Below are 25281 nucleotides of genomic sequence, written 5' to 3'. Positions count from 1 at the left end.
TATATTAACTCATTTTATTGTTATAACAATTCTTTAAGAACTATTATTAGCCCCATTTTACAGATGATGAAACTAAGGTACAGAAAGGTTAAATAAGTTGCCTAAGGTCACATAGCCAATGAGTGGAAGAACAAGGATTAGAACTCATCTATTATTTGCCTGTCTTTAGTGCTACCTTGTTCTTTCAGGCAACAGAGAAATTTTCATTTTTTATTTTATTTATTTTATTTAAGGTCCGGGATACATGTACAGAATGTGCAGGTTAGTTGCATAGGTAAACATGTGCCATGGTGGTTTGCTGCACCTATCAACTCATCACCTAGGTATTAAGCCCCACAGAAATTTTTTAAATCTTGCTATAGTGCCACATTTGTTGTTGCTTTGGCATTGATTACAGGCTTCTTTGTAGCATTATACGTTATTGTCATATGAATTATTAGAAAATATATGTAGTTTTTTTTGTCTATATGTAAATACCAAAGTTACCAGTGTTAATTCTAGCTCACAGGACTTCAAACTCTATTTTACCAGTCTCATGCTTAGAAGCTCTAAAGCTTTACCAATTTTGTGTTCAGATCCTCATATTGTTTTGCCCCAACAATAGATGTCTTCAGTTTTTCCTGCATACACTCTTCACACTGGTTGTAAAGCACTGGAAACTTCATGGTACGTTGGTAGTCTAAATGCTTCAGTGTAATGCTCTGATTTCATCATTCTCAGCCCTGGAACTGGTCATTATATAAACAGAACCTCATTATGTTGATTTTTATATGATCTAATAAAAATATTTCCTCCAGGATTTTAATAAGACTTGCAAATTGTTAGTTCTTGGATCTTTTTTTTTTTTAACCGCTGAGTATTCAGTTATCTGTTTTAAGTTAGAATTTTTAGGCAGTAGTGCCCTAAAAATAACAATTGCTACCATTTATTGAGTTTTACTGTGTGCCAACCAAAATGCTAGGCATTTTACATAAGAATTTTTATGAAGGTTAAATGAAATAATTTATTAAGTATTTGTTATTTCTGTTTTACAAATGAGGGAACTGAGATTTAATTTAGGGAGTTTCAGTAATTACCAAGATCACACAGTAGAAGAGCCAGGATTTGAATTTTGTTTGAAACTAAAGTTTGTACTCCTAAAACCACTGTAGTCACAATACCATATAATTATTTTTGGAAACTTTTGTTGAGAACTAAAACTATCTAGGAATACTATATCCTGGACTTCGTATACCAGCAGCCTTTGGGTTAATATTAGCTGATTGGGAAGAGATCTGTTGTAGATTTTTTAAAAATCTATTTTTAATGAACAATTGTAGTTTATTTTGCTTGAAAGAGTGAACAGAGAGATCTGGAAATGTTAACATTTATTGACATGGAAAGATATTTGTAATACGTGAAGAAGGTAGATTATAAACTGGAGAGTATCAGCCTTTAAAAAACAATCTGTACATGTAAACAACAAAGAAAAATGTTAATTCTAGATTGTGGCTCTCACCCTTGGTTACCCTCGGAATCAGTTGTGGAGACATCAGAAAATTATTGTTAAAAGTTTTAAAGTTACTGTAATTTATTCATAAAGTAGAATTATTTTATTTTCCCTTGATCTGATTGAATCAGATAGTAGAATATTTTACAATTATATTCCAGATATGTGCTACTATACCATTAGAAAGACATTCATGTTTTTAAAAAAAATCTGTACTAAAACTTTAAAATTATTAAAGACTTTTTTTTAATATGTTAGACATCTTAATTATAAATAACCCGATAAGGCAACTTCCCTTTTTCATAATGCATAATTTCTTTCTTTTTCCATTCTAGGAGCTGCAGCGGACTAAGCAAGAAGTCCTCTCTTTGCGAAGAGAGAATTCTACACTAGATGCTGAATGCCACGAGAAAGAAAAGCATATTAATCAGCTACAAACAAAAGTGGCAGTTTTAGAACAGGAAATCAAGGATAAGGACCAGCTTGTTTTAAGAACAAAAGAAGCATTTGATACAATCCAGGAACAAAAGGTCTACTTTTAAATTTTTCTCAGAAATTTATGATCACATTTATAAGTAAACACAAATGCCCTAATTATTCATGTTTTTAAAAAATATATCAGGTGGTTTTAGAAGAAAATGGTGAGAAAAATCAAGTACAACTAGGAAAGCTTGAAGCTACAATAAAATCATTATCTGCAGAACTTCTAAAGGTTTGTTTTAAAGATTTTATAGAATAATATTTCATTGGATTACATAGAAATATACATATGAAGTTCTTTTATAGGCAAATGAAATTATCAAGAAGTTACAGGGGGATCTGAAAACTTTAATGGGTAAGTTGAAATTGAAGAATACAGTTACTATTCAGCAAGAAAAACTCCTGGCTGAGAAGGAGGAAAAATTACAAAAGGAACAAAAGGAATTACAAGATGTTGAACAGTCTCTTCGAATTAAAGAGCAAGAGGTAGTTAATATTTTAAATTTTTGTGTTGTAACTGTATTTTTTCCTCATTTATTTTTAAAATTTATGCTTTGTTACATTAACAAATGGCTTTGGCCTTTTTTTTCAACAAAAGAACATGACTAGATTCAGTAGATGTTAATAACTTGTTTCAGTTTGGAAAGTTAGTTATGATTCAGATACCTTGATTGCTCATATATGTCTGTGTTTGTATACACACGTAAATATTTTATTACATAATTGAGCTAATTCCTTTATGCTCATTTAATAATATTAGTGGTAACCATTTATTTAGTTAATAATACATTCTTCAGTTTTTATTTAACCTTTGTTTTGCTTGACTTATTGTGATGATTGATATATTTCAGGTATGCAAATTACAAGAACAATTAGAAGCTACAGTTAAAAAACTTGAAGAAAGCAAACAACTTCTAAAAAATAATGAAAAGTGTAAGTATGTTACATGTTAACATAAATTAGGTTTGTAGTTTTATTCTTTTATTTTTTTGAGACACAGTCTCACTCTGTCACCCAGGCTGGAGTGCAGTGGCATGATCTCAGCTCACTGCAGTCTCCACCACTTTGGTTCAAGTTATCCTCCCACCTCAGCCCCCCAAGTAGCTGGGGCTAAGGTGTGCAGCACCATACTCAGCTAATTTTGTGGGGTTTTTTTTGTAGAGACAAGGTTTTATCACGTTGCCCAGGCTGGTCTCAAACTCCTGAGCTCAAGTGATCCACCCGCCTTGGCCTCCCAGATTGCTGTGTTTAGGTTTACAGGTGTTAGCCATCATGCTTGGCTATAGTTTTATTCTTAACCTGAAAATTTTATTTGAATTCATAAAAGTGTAGGTATTATAAATCTAGACATTGTCCAATATATAAGTAATTTCTGCTTTAAATATGTGTCTTAATGCCTTTTCTATAAATTTATATCGTCTGCCCAGTAAAAGAGTTAATCATCTTTATAAAGAAAACCATATCCCATATGTCAGTAACCCACAATTAAAACTGTTTAAAATGTTGACTGTAATTTATTGTTTAAATTCTTCATTATTCCTTTTTTAAATTGCTATGTTTACCTAATGATAACAATATGAATTATTTAAAACCAAAACATAAAATTAAGATTTTAACTAACATTTTCTCAGTTTATACTACGGGGTATCATACATAAGATTGTGAATTTTAAGTAAACCGTAAGATATTCTAGAAGTGAAATCTTTCAAAGAATTGCTTGACTAGTAGAAATAACGTGCTTTGGAGAGTAATATAATAGGAGTCCTATGTGGCAGCTTCTAAAATAAGAAACTTTAATGACAAAAATGTAGGTGAACCTATATTGCTCTCCTGTGATGTCAGGTAGTTAAAAACTTATAATTAAAAAATCTTAGTATAATTTTTAAATGTTTAAGATGATTAGAAAAATAAAAACAGTGAAAATTCTTTACCTTGCTTATTCTTTTATTTAAGTAATCACGTGGTTAAATAAAGAACTAAATGAAAATCAGCTAGTGAGAAAGCAAGATGTATTGGGACCTTCTACTACTCCGCCTGCACTTTCTAGCAGCAACACAATCAGAAGTGGAATTTCTCCTAACCTGAATGTGGTAAGATTTAAAACAAGACGTGAATGATCTTAGTGAATTTCTTGAAACAAAAATATTTCCAGATTGTTAGGAAGTTTCCATGATTTAAGGTGCTGGTACCAATACAAAGTGGAGTCCTACAATTATTAGCACTGAAATTAAGTTGCCCCTGGAGGTGGAACAAAGGCACACTTGCTCTGAACAAAGAGGCCGAGTTTCAAGAGGACACTTCTTTATAAGTCTTGACTAGATACTGCAATCTTTCAGTGCTAACTAAAGCAATACCAAATATACTGAAAAACTTGAGAACACACAATGTAAAACATTTAGGAGACTTCGAGAAGAGAGAATTCAGGGTTTAGGCTTAAGCATAAACTGAATTCTATCAGAAAAAGAAAAGAAAGTAAAAAAGAAAAAAGTCCTGTTAGCAGGCTTGTCACCTTTAGATTCTACAAGAAACTGGTTATGAGATACAAGCTTTCTAGTTCCCATCACCAGATTTTTTTCTTTTTTGAGACAAGGCCTCGCTCTGTTGCCTAGGCTGGAGTGCAGTGGTGGGATCATGGCTAATGGCAGCCTTGACCTCCTGGGCTCAGGCAGTCCTCCCATTTCAGCTTCTCAAAGTGCTGGGATTACAGGTGTGAGCCACTGTTCCCAGCCGTGCTTTTTTTCCCCGCCCCCCTGAGAAAAAAGACTGGGCACGATGGCTCATGCCTGAAATCCCAGCACTTTGGGTGGGAGGCTGAGGTGGGTGGATCACCTGAGGTCAGGAGTTCAAGACCAGCCTGGGCAACGTGATGAAACCCTCTCTCTACTAAAAATACAAAATTCAGCTGGGTGCAGCAGTGCATGCCTATAATCCCAGCTACTTGGGAGACTGAGTCAGGAGAACCGCTTGAACCCAGGAGGTAGAGGTTGCTGCGAGCCAAGATTGTGCCACTGTACCCCAGCCTTGGGCGACAGAGTGAGACTCTGTCTCAAAAAGGAAAAAGAAAAAGAAAAAAGGGAGAATAAGAAAAGCAGCTTCTTACATTCAGAGGTGGTTTGGTACTATCTGATAGTTAGGCCTAGGTGCTGCTAGGAGCTTGCCTAGCATCCACACATAGGCCTTGGGGCTCTCCTGTTGAACACAACAATTTCATGTAATATTAACATCAGGCACGGTTACTCTGTGACTCTGTCAATACAAAAACAAGACTGTTTCATAATCATGCCTGAATACAAAAATATGAACATTGCTGAATCACAAATGTAGTCCATAAGCCTCATATCTTGGCTAACATGAATGGCTGCTGCTGCTTTAATTACAGCTTTGACCTTAATACATTCCTCTTGCCTTATTAGATAGAATTTATTCAGATACCCAGTCATACATTTATCCCCTTTTCCCAGTAGCTTCCAATCCACAGTAAAGCACCACTTAAACTTTTTCTTAAATCACCTAACATGTGCCTAAATCCAATAAATAAGTCCCTTTTAAGGGAACTTTAAAAGAAGATACCCATGGTATCACTTTTGGAGATACCCATGTTTCTTCATGGTGTGCAGTTTCCCTTGTTGCAAGGAGCAATAAATCTAGCTTGTATATCTACACATGGGTTCCTGGTGTTTGGCTGCAGGACACTGGCAGAAGGTTTAAACTTCAGATTCCTAATTGAATTTTTAACCTAATCTACTCTGGTAAGTCAGAGTACTGGATGTCTAAAGAAGGGGAAAGATTGCTGTTAAATTGGAGAAAGAAGTGCCTCGGGCTGAATTACAAACTTAAAAAAATTTTTTTGACTGGCTTAAAATTTGAATGACTGGTGATAGCTGTGTGAAAGGTGTTTTTTTGTATGCATCCGTTAGTGTGCACAAATGCTTCTCAAGATTTGTGTTACCACTGGCCTCAATATAAAAATAAACTTTCTTTTCATAACGTTGGTTACTGTGTGGTACCAGTATATTGAAAATTAGTGGCAAAACCGGCCGGGCGCGGTGGCTCAAGCCTGTAATCCCAGCACTTTGGGAGGCCGAGACGGGCGGATCACGAGGTCGGGAGATCGAGACCATCCTGGCTAACACGGTGAAACCCCGTCTCTACTAAAAAATACAAAAAACTAGCCGGGCGAGGTGGCGGGCGCCTGTAGTCCCAGCTACTCGGGAGGCTGAGGCAGGAGAATGGCGGGAACCCGGGAGGCGGAGCTTGCAGTGAGCTGAGATCCGGCCACAGCACTCCAACCTGGGCGACAGAGCAAGACTCCGTCTCAAAAAAAATAAAAATAAAAATAAAAATAAAATTAGTGGCAAAACCAATTATTGTCTCAGTCCGTTTAAGAACACTAATTTTGTTTTTGTGCTGTCTGACAGAAAATTATTTTTATTTTATCTCTGACTGGCCTATTGATCTCCAGACTCCCCCATTCCCCGCTTTTTTAGGAGACTTAGAGTGAAACAAGTTGGTTCAGAAGCTTGGCTTTAACTTAGTACAAAAGTAGGTCCAGTAGTTTGTTTTATCCAAGCTTGCACAGCTGCTTTGAAAAGCCCTGTAGTTCAAAGTTATCGTAGCCCCATGGTAGATAATAAAGCAGAGTTTTGTGGTGTGATAAACAAGACTGGCCTCTGAGATAGTGCTCTTAATTATTAGTTATTATGATAGATGCTAATGCCACCTGCTGAACAAATAATATTTAGAATTAATTTCTCATCTTTAATCATCTTTATGTTTTTATTTTTAGGTTGATGGTAGACTGACTTACCCAACCTGTGGGATTGGTTATCCTGTCTCCTCTGCATTTGCATTCCAGAATACCTTCCCTCATTCGATATCTGCCAAAAATACCAGCCACCCTGGTTCAGGAACAAAGGTAGCTAAATTAACTAATACTTGTTCTGGGAAAAAAATATAGCAACCTATTAGCATACAAACATTTCACATCTTTTAAAAGTTCATTTATTCTTTGGTCAGTTTAGTAGTAGGTAGTGTATTAGATAAATATATTACTGAATATCTAGTATCTATGTCTACAGGAAATATATGCACTATATATTTCTTGAGTCACTGTAATGTATAAAATCTTGACTCAATCTGTTTAAACCTCACTTATTTCTACTCAACCTCTCCTTTTTGTTTTTTGTTTTTGTTTTTTTGTTGTTGTTGTTGGAGGCAGAATCGTGCTGTGTTGTCCAGGCTGGAGTACAGTGGTATAATCTCAGCTCACTGCAACCTCTGCCTCCTGGGTTCAATGATTCTTGTGCCTCAGCCTGCTGAATAGCTGGGATTACAGGCATGCACCACTACACCTGGCTAACTTTTTTGCAATTTTAGTAGAGGTGAGGTTTCACCATGTTCGCTAGGCTGGTCTCGAACTCCTGGCCTCAAGTGATCCGCCTGCCTTGGCCTCCCAAAGTGCTGGGATTGCAGGCCTGAGCCACCATGCCTGGCCAGCCTTTCCATTTTTATTCATTCTTCTGCTTGTATCTCCTACAGCTCTCAAGCCTGACCAGGATTTCTGACTTCATACTGTTGGAGTCTTAGCTATGATTTGGAGTCCATTGCTAGAATTTAAAGGTCTGGTAGGGCAGGCTTAAATCAAATTCTAAAATTTAGTTCTGACAACATTATCTCAGATAAGATATGACTAGCAGTCCCCCCAACCCTTGATTTATTTGTTAAGGCTTTCTTCTACCTACTTGAGTTCTTTTTCCTAATTGTTGTTATTATCTTATATTTATATATTGTTTTTATATGTATTATAATTTTGTTTTCACAATAGTTTAATCCACCCAGATCAGTCACTGCTTTTATTTTCATTGCTAACTTCAGGTCCAGGTTTATTTTTTCTTAAATAATGAGACAAATAAACATTTATGAAAAAATATTTTATAAAAGATAAAATTGAGGACTTTGAAACTGGTATTATAAACTCTATCAAATTAGGTCTGGGCTGCTCTAAAAATAAGTTGGCTGTGTTGCTCAGGCATGTGCTCTTTTTAGCCAAAGCCTTATTATCGCCAGGAGCTATGGAGAATTCTCAGTGAAATGAGAATTAAGCCTGAGTTTTTATGCCTGAAATACTGTTATGTAAAGGGTACTTAGATGCATATCATTGGCTCTTCTTGCATTGCTTATTAAGGAGAATTAGATATGTGTGTTCAAAGGAATGCTATTGTTTTATTATCAGTATCAGTATACTCAAGTGTGGTTGCATCTTGGGATCATTTTTTTTCTTTAGAATTGTAAGTGAATTCACAGTTGTTTTTTATTTTAAACAACTTTCCAGGAATATATATATATAATGTCCAAAATGAGGACAAGTGCTACTAGAGACAGTTGCTTACTTGGTAGGACTAAGGATGACTTATAAAATAATACTACCATTCTTATAGGTCTTGGGGAATCAGAGGAATCATTATAATAAATATGTTCTTAAATACAGGAGCAAGACTTTCAGTGTTTCCTGTATCAATGATCTCCATATTCTTTTGATTATGTATTCCTAACAGGGGAAAAAAACCCTAAAATAAACAGAACAATTTACGCTCTCATCTCGAATACATTAATGTGTATTTATTTGTGAATTTATGCATATGCTATTGAAATACTATATTATATGCCGTGTAATTATTGGTTAAGAGAGCGAAATCTGATGTTAGGATTTAAAACCTGCCTCTGTCAATGTGAAGTTGATCAAGCCACTGAAAAACAAACAGCATTCAATTCTTACACTTCAGTTTTCCCACTTATAAAATGGAGTGATAATTTTCTCTACCTTACTGGATTATTAAGTGAATTAATGTATTTGCTTAGAATAGTACCTGATTCATGATAAGTACTCCATAAATGTTATATTATTAATAATAAAATTATTCAAAAATAGAAATTAAAGAATGAGACTAAAAATAGATGTAAATGAAAGTTGTAAGATTTTCTTCTCAGACCTCAATGAATGGTCCTAATTACTGCCTACTTTGTCTTCCCCTGCTCAAACACCACCTACTTTGGTGATCATTGATCTAGGTAGTTTTGTGCTAGCAGCTATGTTGATTAAAACATGTACTTTTGAATTGCAGGTTTTAAAAATCACCCTTTTATTTTTGACATTGAACCTGTGATCTTCCTGATGCCTTGAAATGTTACTGTCAAGACTGAATACATTCAAGGAGATGTTTAACTGTGGGAATGTAAAATAACATGAGAAATTTGGCAAGAAACAAAATAATGCTTAAAGAATATGTGAGAATATTTAACAAGAGTGTGCTGTTCTGACAAATAAACAAATACTTGACAATTTTAAAGCAAGATACACAAAACTACTTGTTTTTTCTCTTTTATTTTTGAATACAATGATAGCCAAAGATTCATTCATTGAACAAGTATTTAATGAATATCTACTATCTGCCGTGTCCAGGCATAGTTTTAGTTGCAGGAGATGAGAGCAGTGAACAAGACAAATCCCCTGACCCTATGGTGCTTACATTTTGTGATGAAACACCAGTAGATAGTAAATTGTAATGTCTTTCAAACTAAACTGTTTATTCATTCATTCATTTATTCATTTATTTTTGTGACAGAGTCTCACTCTGTCACCAAGGCTGGAGTGCAGTGGCATGATCTTAGCTCACTGCAACCTCCACCTCCCAGGTTCAAGCGATTCTCATGCCTCAGCCTCCTGAGTAGCTGAGATTACAGGTGTGCGCCACCACACCTGGCTAATTTTTGTATTTTTAGTAGAGACAGGGTTTCACCACGTTGGTCAGGCTGATCTCTAACTCCTGACCTCAAGTGATCCACCGCCTCGGCCTCGGCCTCCTAAGAGGTGGCATTACAGGCGTGAGCCTCTGTGCCCAGCTTGGGTTAAATTCTTGATCTTCAAGGTCAAACTTTCATCAAGGAGATTTAGAAGTATGTGAGGGATTTTCCACAATGAGAAAGGGGCCAGATGATTGGTTTATCTTTTTTCTTTTAATCTGGTTGAAAGGCTTAGGGAGACAATTCTGTTTACTGTTAAGGACCAAGAAACAAAGTCTGGAAATGCCATACACAATGGTCATGAACTACAAAGTAGTAGTGGAGTGGAGAGGAGACACAGTAATACACAGCATTATTTTGAGTGAGCTCCAGTTTTTCATTCTAACCCTTGACCCGAGGAGAAACAGCCATCCTTTTTCACTGAGTCTTCTACAGAATGGAAATGTGACTCAGTTTATTAGCTCCCATAGGGCAGGCAGAGCTAGAGACTATTTTAAGCTAGTTTGGGGAACCCCCATCCCAAGCACAGAGTGGATGCTGAAGGTTGTTCCTAGCATCCACTGGTGGTGGCTGATGGCTGGTCCTGGGCTCCCTGGGTCCTAGGCATCTCTTGATTCTCAGTGATGAACTTGTCAGTTGGCCAATGTGGATCTGTTGACAAATTACTCGGAATTACTCTAAGGTCTCTTTTGGCTTTATTCTCTAGTGTTTGAGTTTCTACAGGAACCTTTACCTTTTTATTTTCTCTGAAGGAATGTCTTATCCTCCTGACGTTCTATAATTGTAGGTGCTGAAATGCTTGTTCTCTCTCAGTGTCATCCAGTACGGATCTCTAACATTTGTGTGTGACTGGAGGCTGCCCAAGGCCCTGTTGCCTCACTTTCTTTGTCTTGATAGTGTTTGGCCCACAGTGGGTATTCAGAGACAGATTTTGTCTACAGATAGCATTATTCAGTTTGATTAACTATCTAATTCACCTAGAGGTTTAAATTAATTTTTCATTTATTTGGTATTAACTGTTTTTAAAAGTAATGTGTAAGTATGGGAAGCTTCCAAAGGTACAAGAGGATGTACTATCTAAAAGTGCCTACTGTGATCCCCAGTCCTCTTCTCAGAGAAAAATACTGTTAGGAATTTCTTGTGATATATTCCAGAAATATTCAAAGCGTATATAAGACCATATGTATGTGCATGTATAAGTATATATATTCAAATGTATGAGTGTTTTTATATATAAACATAAATAGTACTTGCCAATTGTTCTGGGCCTTGCTTTTTTCATTTATGGCATTATGGAATAGGTAACTGCAGTGTATCAGAATGTAAGTTTTTGTTTCTTTTTAATGACTTCATAGTATTCCGGTATATGGATGTACTATAATTAACTAATACTCTGTTTATGGATGATTAGGTTTTTTTCAATCCAGATGCTCATGCAGTGCTCCAGGAAATATTTTTGTACATACATCTTGGTGGCCTGGTACGAATAGATTTATAGGATACATTGTTAGAAGTAACTGTGTCAAAGGCATTTTTGCATATCTGGTGACTAAAATAGTATCTTATTGTGATGTTAATTAACATTTTCTTGATTAAAGTGAGAAACATCTTTTTATATATTTATAGGTTATGTTTCCTATTCTGTAAAACTCCTGTTTACTCATTTTTTGTTTTTCATTTGTTTGTTTTAGTGATGGAAGTCTCCCTGTGTTGCCCAGGCTGGCTTCGAACTGCTGGGCTCACCTGATCCTCCTGGCTCAGCCTCCTGAGTAGCTGGGACTACAGGCACGCATCATTATGCCTGGCTCTTTCTTTTATCTGTTTTTTTGTTTGGGAGGTTTAACATTTACAAAATGGTTTTATAAGTGTTCTTTACATATTCTGGACACTAGTTTGCCGTTGTTTTTAATGTGCTGTTTTGTTGTTCTGGGTTTGTTTTTATTCTTCATTATACTTCCTTTTTAAACATTTAAAGGTTGTTAAGGTAGAATTTACATACTATGAAATCCTTCCACTTGAAGATTAGTTCCGTAATTTTAGTCAGCTTATAGAGTTGTGAAACTATACCACAGTTCAATAGTAGAACATTTACATTACCCTAAAAGTACCCTAGTGCCTGTTTGCAGTTTATCCCTACTCCTCCTCCTCGCCATAGGCAACTACTGATCAACTGTCACTATAAAATTAGATTTTCTGTATTTCATATGAGTAGAATCATACAACATGTAGTTTTTTTAAAATTTCTGTTTTTTTTGAGATAAGATCTCATTCTGTCACCCAGGATGGAGTGCAGTGGCACAATCATGGCTCATTGCAGCCTAGACCTCCCTGCACTTAGGTGATCCCCCTATCTCAGCCTCCTGAGTAGCTGGGACTACAGGTGTGTGCTACCGTGCCCAGGTACCATTTTTTGCATTTTTTGTGGAGGTGGAGTTTCGCCATGTTGCTCAGGCTGGTTTCGAATTCCTGGGCTCAAGTTATCTGCCTACCTCAACCTCCCAAAGTGCTGGAATTATAGGCGTGAGCCACCGTACCTGGCCGTGTCCTTCCTTTTCACTCAGTATACCGTGTTTGATGTTCATCCAGGCTGTAATGTGTATCAGTAGTTCTTTTCTTTTAATTGCTCAGTAGTACTTCATTGCATTGATATGCCACAATTTGTTCATTCATCAGTTGATGGACATTTGAGTTGTTTTAAGTTTTTGGATATTACAGATTAAGCTGCTGTGAACATATGTGTGCAAGTCTTTGTATTTATTGTGGGTGAGTACCTAGGAATGGAGTGACTGGTGGCATATGTTTGATTTTTAAGAAACTACCAAATGTTTCCAAAGTGGTTTTACCATTTACCACCAGCAGTCTGAGAGTTCAGGTTGTTCTGCATCCTTCCAACAGTTGATATAGTCAGTTGTTTAATTTTAGCCATTCTAATACATGCATAGAAGTACCTCATTGTGATTTTATTTATTTATTTATTTTTTTATTGAGACAGAGTCTTGCACTGTTGCCCAGGCTGGAGTGCAGTGGTGCAATCTCAGCTCACTGTAACCTCCACCTTCAGGGTTCAAGCGATTCTTGTGCCTCAGCCTCCCTGGTAGCTGGGGTTACAGGTGCACGCCCCCACGTCCAGCTAATTTTTGTATTTTTTAGTAGAGACAGAGTTTCACCATGTTGGCCAGGCTGGTTTTGAACTCCTGACCTCAAGTGATCCCCCACCTTGGCCTCCCAAAGTGCTGGGATTACAGGCGTCAGCCACCACACCTGGCCCCTCATTGTGATTTTAGTTTGCATTTTCCTAAAACCTAATGAAGTTGAGTATCTCTATTCATGTGCTTATTTAACATCAATATATTTACTTTGGTGATATATCTATTTGAATCTTTTGACCATTGCTAAACAAGGTTGTCTTTTTATTGAATTGTAAGAGTTCTTTGTATATTCTGGATACAAGTCTTTTATTAAGTATATGATTAGCAAATATTTTCTCCCAGTGGCTTCCCTTTTCATTTTCTTAATGTGTCTTTTGAAACACAAAAGTTTTTAATATTTGATGGAGTGCAGTTTATCAAACTTTTTTCTTTTGTGGATCTTGCTTTTGGAGTTGTATATAAGAACTCTGTCCAACCACAGTTTGAAAACATTATCTCCTTTGTTTTTTTCTACAAGTTTTATAGTTTTAGCTGTTACATTTAGATCTGTGATCCATTTTGAAAAAATTTGTGTGCATGGCTTGAAGTAAGGATCTAAGTTTATTTTTCCTCCCCGCTGTGGATATGCAGTTCTTAGTACCATTTTTGAAAAGTCTTTTTCTCTGTTGAATTGTCTAAGCACCCTTTGTTAAAAATCAGTTGACCATGTAAGGATTTATTTCGGGATTCTCAATTCTGTTTCGTTGATCTTTATACCTATCCTGTGCCAATATCACAGCATCTTAATTACTATGACTTTATATTAAAAGTGTTAAAAATCTCCAGACTCTCTTCTTCCTTTTCAAAATTGTTTTAGATCTTTTTCATTTTCACAAAAATGTTTGGTCACCTTGTCAATTTCTGCAAAATGGTTTGTTTGGATTTTGATAGTTGTACAAGGAATTTATAGGTCAGTTTTCAAAGAAATGCTGTTTTGACAGTCTTTTGTCTTCCAATCCATGAATAATAAGAGTCTTTCCATTTATTTAGATCTTCACTTCCTCTCAGTAATGTTTTGTAGTTTTCAGTGTATAAGTCTTGAATTTCTTCTGTTGAATTTATTCTTATGTGTTTTATTCTTCTAAATGCTATTGTGGGTATAATTATTTTATTTATTTTTCAGAATATTGATGTGTAGAAATGTCATTTTTGTATGTTGATCTTGTATCTTGAAACCTTACTAAACTCATTTATTACACTCATTAGTGGTTTTTGGTAAATTCTGTAGGATTTTCCACATAGACAGTTATGTTATCTGAAAATAATGACAGTTTTACTTCTTTCTTTCCAATGTGGTTGCTTTTTATTTATTTTTCTTGCCTTATTGTAATGGCTGGAACCGATAGTACAATTTATTTTTATTTATTTATTTTTGCAACAGAGTCTTAGTGTCACCTAGCCTGGAGTGCAGTGTTGCACTCTTGGCTCACTTCAACTTCTGCCTCCCCGGCTCAGGTGATCATCCTACCTCAGCCTCCCTAGTAGCTGGGACCACAGGCGCATGCCACCGTACCCAGCTAATTTTTTGTAATTTTGTTAGAGACAGGGTTTTGCCATGTTGCCCAGGCTGGTCTTGAGCTCCTGAACTCAAGTGATCCACTTGCCACGGCCTCCAAAAAAGTGCTGGGATTACAGGTGTAGGCCTGCGCCCAGCCTATAGTGCAGTTTAAATAAATGTGAGAGCAGACATTCTGGCCTTGTTCCTGAGCTTCAGGGCAGAGCATTCAGTCTTTCATCATAAGCATATTAGCTGTAGATTTTTGCTAGATGGCCATTTTTCAGAATAAGGAAGTTCTGTTCCTAGTTTGCTAAGAGCTTTTATCATGAATGGATGTTAAATTTTGTCAAATGCTTTTTCAATTGATACGGTTATGTGGCTTATCTTTTATCAGTTAACAGATTGTATTGATTGTTTAAGATTATATTAGTCTTTCATTCTTGGGATAAACTTCACCTGGTCATGGTGTATTCTTTTTATGTATTGCTGGAGTTAATATTCTTTTTTTTTTTTTCTGTTTTTTGTTTTGTTTTGTTTTTTTTTGTTTTTTTTTTTATGGAGACAGAGTCTCTCTCTGTCGCCCTGGCTGGAATGCAGTGGCGTGATCTCGGCTCCCTGCAACCTCTGCCTCCTGGGTTCCAGCAATTCTCCTGCCTCAGCCTCCCGAGTAGCTGGGACTGCAGGCGACTGGCACTGCGCCAGCTAATTTTTGTATTTTTAATAGAGACAGGGTTTCACCATGTTGGCCAGGCTGGTCTTGAACTTCTGACCTCAAGGTCAGAGGTGAGTGATATGCCCGCCTCGGCCTCCCAAAGTGCTGGGATTACAGGCATGAGCCCCCACACCCAGTTTGGAGTTAATTTTCTGATAGTTTGATTTTGTGTCCATGTTCATAAAGGATATTGGCCTGTAGTTTACTTTTCATGTACTGTCTTTAAAAAATTTAAATCAGGACAATACTGGCCTCATAAAATGAGCAGGAAAGTATCTTTTCTCTTTTATTTTCTGGCATATATTGTATAGAGTTGCTTTATATTTTCTTTAAATGTTTGGTAGAATTTTCCAGTGAAATCATCTGGGTCTGGAAATTTTTTTGCCGGAGTTTTTTTTCAGCTGTGAATTAATTTTTTTCAATAGCTATAGAATATTTGGGTTATTTATTTCTTCTTGGGCCAGTTTCGATAGTTTGTGACTTTCACAGGATTAAATCAGTTAATCTAAATTTTAAGCTATGTGTGAAGAGTTGTTTGTAGTATTCCATTATCTTTTTAATGTCTATAGACTCTGTTGTAACATCCTCTCTTTCATTACTTATAATGGTGATTTTTGCCTTGTCTCTTTGAAAAATCAGTTTGGTAAGAGGTTACACCAGTTTCATGGATCTTTTCAGGGAACTGACTTACGGTTTCATTGGTTTTTCAATTTACTGATTTCTCCACTTTAATATTTTTTCCCTTCTAACTGCTTTGAGTTTGTTTGGCTCCTTTTCTCACTTTCTTAAGGTAGAAGATTATGTTCTAAGAGTTTTATGTTAATCTAAACATTTAATGCTATACGTGTTATTCAGTCTTGCTTTAACTGCATTTCACAAATTTTGGTATGTGTATTTTCATTTTCATTAAGTTCAAAATATTTTTTTTCTTTTTCTTTTCTTTTTTTTTGAGACGGTCTCACTGTGTCCCCCAGACTGGGATGCGGTAGCATGATCGCAGCTCCCTACAGCCTCAACCTCCTGGGCTTATGTGATTCTCCCACCTCAGCCTCCTGAGTAGTTGGGACTACAGGTGCACACCACCACACCTGGCTAATTTTTGTGGTTTTTTTTGGAGAGACGGGGTTTTGCCATGTTTCCCATGCTGATCTCAAACTCCTGGGCTCAAGAAATCTACCTGCCTTGGCCTGCCAGAGTGTGGGGATTACAGGCATGAGCCACCACACCCAGCCCTATTCTTTTCAAGTACATATGGAACACTATCCAAGATAGACTATGTCCTTAGTTCTAAACCAGTCTGGAATTAAACTAGAAATCTATAACAGAAAGATATATGGAAGATTGAGGGAAATTAGAAAATATTATTTTGGCCAGGTGTGGTCAGATACACCTGTGGTCCCAGCTACTGGGGAGGCGGAGGTGGGAGGATCACTTGAGCCCAGGAGATGAAGGTGGCACTGAGCCATGTTTGCACCACTCTGCTCTGTCATGGGCAACAGAGTGAGAGGTCTCACAAAAAAAAAAAAAAAAATAGTGTTCTGTTTTTGTTGGGATAGTGTTCTTTAAATATATCTCTTTGTATGATTTTTATTTTAGTGGTTGCTCCAGGCATTTATAATATACATATTTTTCATAGTGTGTAGAATTAATATCTTATCACTTAAAGTAGAATATACATACCTTGCCACCATACAGTCCCTTTGCCTTTTCCCCCCTTATGTTTTCATATTTCATAAGTATTGTATTTACATACATTGGAAACATTATCAGACAATCTAAAATTTTTGCTATCATCCATTATACATATTTAAAACTCTGGAGTGGGCTGGGTGTGGTCCCTTACACCTACAATCCCAGTATATTGGGAGGCCGAGGCAGGCAGATCACAAGATCAGGAGATTGAGACCACCTTGGTTAACACAGTGAAACCCCGTCTCTACTAAAAATACAAAAAGTTAGCTGGGCGTGGTGGTGGGCGCCTGTAGTCTCGGCTACTCGGAAGGCTAAGGCAGGCGAATCACTTGAACCCGGGAGGTGGAGGTTGCAGTGAGCCGAGATTGTGACTGCACTCTAGTCTGGGCGACACAGCGAGACTCCGTCTCAATCATTGTGGGAAACAGTGTGGTGATTCCTCAAGGATCTAGAACTAGAAATACCATTTGACCCAGCCATCCCATTACTGGGTATATACCCAAAGGATTATAAATCACGCTCCTTTAAAGACACATGCACACGTATGTTTATTGCAGCATTATACACAATAGCAAAGACTTGGAATCAACCCAAATGTCCATCAGTGACAGACTGGATTAAGAAAATGTGGCACATACACACCATGGAATACTATGCAGCCATAAAAAAGGATGAGTTTGTGTCCTTTGTAGGGACATGGATGCCGCTGGAAACCATCATTCTCAGCAAACTATCTCCAAGAACAGAAAACCAAACACCGCATGTTCTCACTCATAGGTGGAAATTGAACAATGAGATCACTTGGACACAGGAAGGGGAACATCACACACCGGGGCCTATTGTGGGGAGGGGGGAAGGGGAAGGATAGCATTAGGAGATATACCTAATGTAAATGATGAGTTAATGGGTGCAGCACACCAACATGTCACATGTATACGTATATAACAAACCTGCACATTGTGCACATGTACCCTAGAACTTAAAGTATAATAAAAACAAAAAAAACCCCAAAAAAACAAAAAGCAAACAAACTCTGGAGTGGAGAAGACTAGTTCATTATATTACTCAGTGTTTACCATTTCTGTTGTTCTTGTTATTCTTTTCCTTCATTCCTGGTATTCTAAGTTCTTCTACAGTATAATTTCCCTGAATGATAGAACATTCATTAGCATTTCTATTAGAGGAAGTCCTCTATCAATTCTTTTTCTTCCCCTGGGAATGCCTTTCTTTTACCTTCTTTCCCAAATGATATTTTCTCTGGATATAACATTCTGTATTCATAATCCTTTTCCTTAAGCACTTTAAAACTGTTGTTCTGCTTCTTTTAGGATTTCATGATTTCCAGTGAGAAATTAGCAGTAAATTTGAATTGTTCTCCTATAACTAGTGCATCATTTTCTCTGCCTGCTTTTAAGATTTATTTATTTTTTTAGTTTTTCGCAGTTTAACAATGATATGTCTGGGCATGGATTTCGAACTCATTTGACTTTATCCTTTTGGGGGTTTACTAAGCTTGGTAAATCTTTTCCCAAATTTTTGACATATTCAGCCATTATTTCTTCTTTTTTTTTTTTTTTTTTTTTTTGAGACAGGGTCTTGCTTTGTAGCTCAGGCTGGAGTGCAGTGGCTGAACAGAACTCGTGGCAGCCTTGACCTCCCAGGATCAAGCAGTCTTCCCACCTCAGCCTCCCATGTAGTCAAATATTTTTTTCTGCAGAACATTCTTCTTTCTTTTAGGACTCAAAAGACATGAATGTAAATCTTTATTTTCCTAAGGGTCCACAACTTTCTGTTCTTCCATTCTTATTTTTTCTGGTTTTCAGATGTGATTATTTCTGTTGATCCGCCTTCAAGTTTACTCTTTTCTCTGTCCATTCTACTATCAAGCCCATTCAGCGATTATTTCTGTTCTAAAATTTCCATTTCATTTTCTTTTTTTTTTTTTTTTTTTTTTGCTGAGACTTTTTTACATTCATTTGAACATTTGAGCAGTGTTATTAGAGCACGGTTATAATGGGTGATTTGAAGTGGTTTCCTGATAATTCCAGTAATTGTGTCATCTTGGGGTTCACTTCATGGTTTATCTTTTCCCTTATGAGTTGCTTACATTTCCCTAGTTCTCTATTGAGTGCTTTTGGATTGTATCCTGGACATTAGAATATTACGAGATCCCAGATCTTATTTAAATCCTAAGGAGAATGTGTTTTTTTGTTTGTTTTTTTTTTAAGCAAACAGTCTTGTTAGGTTCAAGTTCTGATTAGCCTTCTTTAGGTTGTGATTCTTCAGTTCAATTTTTTTTTTAAAGACAGAGTTTCACTGTGTCACCCAGGCTGGAGGATAGTGGCGCAATCTCAGCTCACTGCAATTTTGGGTTCAAGCAATTCTTGTGCCTCAGCCTTCCAAGTAGCTGGGATTACAGATGTGCACCAGCAGGCCCAGCTAAGTTTTTGTATTTTTAGTAGAGATGGGGTTTCACCATGTTGGTCAGGCTGGTCTCAAACTCCTGGCCTCTTGTGATCCACCCACCTCAGCCTCCCAAAATGCTGGGATTACATGTGTGAGCTACCATGCCTGGCTGTCAGTTCAAGTTTTAAAGACTTTGTCATGTCATGCTGTTTGGATCTGTCTCAAATGTGCTATTCTGTGACCTTGGCAGTAGTTAACCCCATAGTCAGTTCCCAAAGCCTTTGGTATGCTGATCAGGGTCAGATTTGTACAGCTCATAAGCGAGCCTAAGAGTTTATATACCACCTTATAGGATTTCTCCCTTGAGTTTTCTCTCCATGATTTCCTCAGAATTATCCGTGTCCTTAGGGTCCCCCTTCCTGGTTTTCTGGCTAGAAAATACAGGCCCCTTCCCTGCTATGCAGTTCCTGTAATTGTATCTGCATCTGTTATCAAGCAGCAAGAGGACAAAGAGAGGAGAAAAGTAGTGAGGATATTTCCCCTGTTAATGAGACCACAGTGCCTTTGGTAGGAAAATGATTCCCCTCCTTCAAAGTTTTAGTTACCACCTTGCCACAGTTGCCACTCTGGCACTTCTGCTTCCATATAGTAGCCTGGGGGTTGGAGCAGGAAAGAACATAGGGAAAAATGAAAAGAAAGGGATTTTCCTCACTCTTTGATCCTTAGGAGTTTCTTTTTTCATATCTCAGCAGAAAGTGAATCTACCTTGATATTAATATTGTATTCTGGCTCTCTTATGCCTGGTATTTACATGAAGTATCATTTTCTATTTTTTTTATTTTCCAGCCTGTGTCTTTAAATGTGATTTCTTTTAGATATTTGTAATTGACTCATTTTTATCCATTCTGACATTCTTAAACAATTTAAAATGTAATGCATAAGTTTTTCCATATTATGATTTGTTTTCTATATGTCCTGTTTCTTGTCTCCCTTTTCTGCTTTTTTCCTGCCTTCTTTCCAGTTAGTTTTGTGCATTTTATTTCGTTTTTCATTTTATATTTACTGTTGGCTTTTGTTTATTTTCTTTGTGTTTACTCTGGTTTACAATATACAATTTCATCATCTACCTTCAAATATTTTACTACTTCCCGTGTAAAATAAGACTGTTACAATAATATACTCCCATTTCTTCCTATCTTTTTGCTACTGTTGTTAAAATTTTACTTCTATCTTTGTTATAAGCTCTACTTTTTTTTTCTTTAAACAATCAAGTATATTTAAAAGACATTAAACAATGAGGAAGAGTCTCCTTGGTTAACCCATACATTACTATTTACACTCTTTTTTCCTTTATGTAGATCTGAATTTTCATCTGGTATTTTCCTTTCTCCTCAATAACTAAGATCTCTTATAGTACAGATTTTTAAGGCTTCTTACAATGCAGGTCTGTGGGGAATTAATTATTCTTTTGTCTCATAATGTTGCTATTTTGACTTCATTTTCTCTGAATATAGAACTTTAGGTTGACAAGTTTTTTTCCTGTCTTTATTTTGAAGATGTTATTCCATTGTTGCCTGGATTGAATACTTTCTGGCAAGATGTCAGTAGTCATGTTTATAATGTTTCCTTTATATGAAGTGACCTTTTTCTCTGGGTGCTTTTAAATTTTCTCTTTATCATTAATTTTCAAGAAGTTAATTATGCTTTGGTGTGGAGTTTGTGTATCATGTCTAACAGGTTTTCATGAAGTTCTTAAATAGGTGGGTTTGTAGTTTTTATCAGTTTAGGAAATTCTAGTCATTATTCACATTTCTTTTTCTGTTTTGTTCTCTTTTTTGGTGTTCCTCCTTGGTACTCCAGTTATACATGGTTGATTACATGATATTGTCCCAGGGAGACTTAGTTTATTTCATTATTTGTTTCATTTTATGTAGATTCTGATGCCGTGTCTTAAAGTTTATTAGTCTTTTCTTTTCTTCTGCAGTATATAATTTGCTGTTAATCTATCCAGTGAGAAATTTTCATTTTATATAATGACTATTTTGTGCCTAGAATTTTCATTGCACTCTTTTTTATATCTTCACTTTTCTCATACTTTTTATTTCCATTAAGTTCTTATACAATTACATTTGTGTCCCTGGTCTATAATTTCTGCCATTTCTGAATCTGTTTCTGTTGGCTAATTTTTCTTCTGAGTATGACATCTTATTGTGATCTTTGTAATTTTTGATAAGTGGAACATTGTGAGTGTTACATTGTTGATTGTCTGGATTTTATATTTCTTTAAAGTATGGCAGGCTGTTTTTTTTTGAGACAGGGTCTTGCTCTGTTGCCGAGTATGGAGTGCAGTGATGTGATCATAACTCACTGTAAAACCAAACTCCAGGGCTTAAGTGATCCTCCTAACTCAGCTTCCCATGTATCTGGGACTACAGGTGTGCACTCCCATACCTACCTAATTTAAAAAATTTTTTGTAGTGATGGAGTCTCATTATGTTGCTGAGGCTGGTCTTGAACTCCTGGCCTCAAGTGATCCTCCCACTTTGGCCTCCCAAAGCACTACAATTTCAGGTGTGAGCCACTGTGCCTGCTCAAGAGTGGCAGGCATGTAAGTTACTTGTGGATCACTTTGATTCCTTTGAGCGTTTTTGGTTTTTTTCTTTAGCATTAATAGCATGCATCTAAAGTAACTTCTACTTGAGGGTTAGTTCAGCTGTATTTCAAAGCTTGAAATGCTCCTTTATTGATGGATGCAGTGGCTCAAGCCTGTAATCCCAGCACTTTGGGAGACTGAGGCGAGCAGATCACAAGGTCGAGATCGAGACCATACTGACAACATGGAGAAACCCCATCTCTACTAAAAATACAAAAATTAGCTGGGTATGGTGGCGCACGCCTGTAGTCCCACCAGCTACTCAAGAGGCTGAGGCAGGAGAATCTCTTGAACCCGGGAGGCCGAGGTTGCAGTGAGCCGAGATTGCACCACTGTACTCCACCCTGGCTACAGAGCGAGACTCTGTCTCAGAAAAAAAAAAAAATGCTCGTTTATTTATCCAGCCTCGATGAGTTTTACCCTATGCATACGCCTAGAACAGTAGAGACTAAAGGACATTGACAGGCAGGTATCTGGAGATTGTTCTTTGTATAGCTCCCTTCTCATCAGAATTCAGCCCTACAACCTCCAGCGGTCCAATCTCCCTAAACTCTAACTTAATGTCCTCAATTTAGCAATTATGTTCTCCCTCTGCATCTGCTGTCAAGAAGGGGTTGCCAGTTAGAAAGTTTGAATCAGTTGTAGGGATCACATCTTGGAGATCACATCTTGTCTGTGGTCTTGTATCTGTGAATATTCTCTTCATTTATTTTGCTCAGTTTCCTAATTGTTTATGATTGGTGGCTAGAAGCTATATTAGTATTAGTACTGGTATCTTAATTTGCCTCCCTCTTATTGCATGTTTTTTAAAAATAAAGAATATTAGAATCAGCTCTCTTGATTAAAAATATCCTATTTGTGTGTAATGCTGTTACGGGTAGATTAATGTAGGGAGATCTGGTATCTTGATGGTATTCAACCTTGATAGCCAAGTGTAGTAGCATATATCTTTATAATTTTATCATATTTAGTATCCATCTATTCCTATTTTGAGTTTTACCAAAAACTGATGTGTACTTTCTTATGTCTTTTCTTTTTGTATCAGAGTAGTCATGAATTTTTTCTTTGATCTATTAATTTATATTTATAGATTTCCTGTAGATTTATACCTTTCTGATATAACAGGAATTCCTTAGTACATTATTACTTTAAATAAACTACATCTTATATGCATTCTTTATTTTGGATTTTTGCATAGATACTTGATTACTTTTGACGACTTTAAAATTCAGATTCCAAGCCCTCATTTAGAATCTTTAAATAAATAGGCTTTGAAAGTCTTGAAAGGGGAAGAATTTTCAGAATGTATGAGGTAAATGCATTATTGTGATCCTTGGTTACTTTTAACACTAACATTTATTTTAATGTATTAATGTTCATATTCTTATTTGAAAATAATTGGTAAAAGAATCATTTTGTAATTCATTTTGCTTGTATGACAGGTATTTTTTTTTTACGTAAAGAGAAGTAGGCTTCTCGGCTGGGCAGGTGGCTCATGTGAGCCTGTAGTCCCAGCGTTTTGGGAGGCCAAGCTGGGAGGATCCCTTGAGCCCAGGAGTTCGAGACCAGCTTGGGTAACATGGTGAAATCCCATCTCTACAGAAAAATACAAAAATTAGCCTGGGCAAGAGAATGAAATCCTGTTTCAAAAAAAGAAAAGAAAAAAGAATTAGGCTTCCTTTTATTAACTCTTTTCAATAGCATGTGCTTGTGTTATAAAATATAGGTGAAAACTGTTTGTTTTGGTTTTTTTGTTTGTTTTGGGGTTTTTTTTTTTTTTTTTTTTGAGACAAGATCTCATTCTGTCACCAGGTTGGAGTGCAGTGACATGTTTTTGGCTCACTGCACCCTCAACCTCCTGGGCTCAAGCAGTCCTCTCATTTCAGCTTCCAGAGTAGCTGGGACCACAGATGCGTGCCATCACCCCTGGCTTATTTATTTAGTAGATATGGAGTCTGTGTTGCCCAGGCTAGTTTCGAACTCCTGAACTCAAGTGACCCACCCAAAGTGCTGGAATTACAGGCATGAGCCACCACACTTAGCCAAAGCCTGCATTTTTATGTATAGATTTATCAGAAAACAAATTTAACCACCCATCTCAATATAGAACTGTCTCATTCACCCTGGGAATGGTGGCTCATCCCTGTAATCCCATGATTTGGGGAGGCTGAGACAAGGAGTTTGAGACTCGCCTGGGCAGCATAGTGAAACCCCATCTCTACAAGAAATAAAAAATTAGCCAGACTTTGTGGCGTGTACCTGTAGTCTCAGCTAAGTAAGGCTGAGGTGGGAGGATCACTTGAGCCCAGGAGATTGGGACTGCAGTGAGCCATGATTGTGCCACTCTAATCCTGCCTAAGCAACAGAGCAAGGCTCTGTTTCAAACCCCTCCTCTGCCCAAAACTGTCTAATTCTATATAACTCAGTTACATGAGATGTTTTTCCTTCTCGCAGGTTCAGTTTAATTTGCAGTTTACAAAACCAAATGCATCACTAGGAGACGTTCAGTCAGGAGCAACTATTAGTATGCCTTGCTCAACTGATAAGGAAAAGTAAGTACTTAATGACATAAACTTTAATGTTTGCAATTTTGAAGGCCATCTTAAAGAATTTTTCTCAGTGCTTGAGAGCTGTGATACCCACCTGTCTACCTGAGACATTGCAAGTTACTGATCAGTGGAATTTAAGTTGAATCACTTAGCTATAAAAAAGAGATTTCTCCTATTTTTTCTGTTTCCTCCTCCAACAGTCTACTCATTTTTTTTAATGTGGGATATGCTTGGATAGTAAAATTTTGTTTGTTGAAAGAGATTTTCCTACATAACTGAAGACTGGTCTTTCAGATATTCTCAGATATATTCACAGAAATTTTTTAAAATTCCTCATGGTCAGCTGTTTTTTTTCCTTATATGGCTATGTCTGCCCCTGGAAGCTCTCCATTTTTCTGATTTATTGCTTTCAGTATAATCTAATCTAAAATACCAGCTAGTTAATATGCTAGAAATATGCAGAGAATGAGTAAAAAGGTTTGTGAGATTTTCCTGTAGATAACATAAATAAGCTTTAACGCCATTTTGCGACCCTAGGTTTTAAACAGGGTTTACATAGTGAAGTCTGTTGATTCAGTGACTTGTGGTTAAATCAAACCATTCATACAGACAAACTTTTCTCTCTGGGTAGACTTCATGTTTGTAATTTATTATTACTAATAGTTATTTATTAAATTTAATGACTTTAAGGCCTGTCTGCCAATACTCATTATCATGAGCTATCACCATCCCAGTTCTACATTACAAACTAAATTACTAACATAGCTCAAAGAGGGTTCCATCCCCAGCTCTCAGCTTTTATTCATTGGATCAT

General features: G+C 36.7%; 1 protein-coding gene across 11 annotated transcripts in view; it reads left to right on the top strand.

Moving 5' to 3' along the window:
* The window catches only part of SASS6 (SAS-6 centriolar assembly protein), a 49145-nt gene that overhangs the window by 20188 nt on the left and 3676 nt on the right, over window positions 1-25281 (top strand). For 10 of the 11 annotated variants that reach the window (XM_017945077.3, XM_017945108.2, XM_003892256.5 and 7 more), the window contains 7 exons: window positions 1825-2019; window positions 2112-2201; window positions 2276-2455; window positions 2821-2902; window positions 3923-4059; window positions 6756-6884; window positions 24373-24470. In XM_017945077.3, the coding sequence (XP_017800566.2) occupies window positions 1825-2019; window positions 2112-2201; window positions 2276-2455; window positions 2821-2902; window positions 3923-4059; window positions 6756-6884; window positions 24373-24470 (911 nt within the window). Of the gene's footprint in view, window positions 1-1824; window positions 2020-2111; window positions 2202-2275; window positions 2456-2820; window positions 2903-3922; window positions 4060-6755; window positions 6885-9090; window positions 9624-24372; window positions 24471-25281 lie in introns of those variants that run through there. The other variant, XM_017945086.3, reaches the window with a different exon arrangement.

Source organism: Papio anubis, chromosome 1 (genome assembly GCF_008728515.1).
Source record: "Papio anubis isolate 15944 chromosome 1, Panubis1.0, whole genome shotgun sequence".
NCBI classification, from domain to species: domain Eukaryota; kingdom Metazoa; phylum Chordata; class Mammalia; order Primates; family Cercopithecidae; genus Papio; species Papio anubis.
The sequence above is the reverse complement of the archived record's forward strand: the minus strand, read 5'-3'. Positions and strand labels throughout refer to the sequence as shown.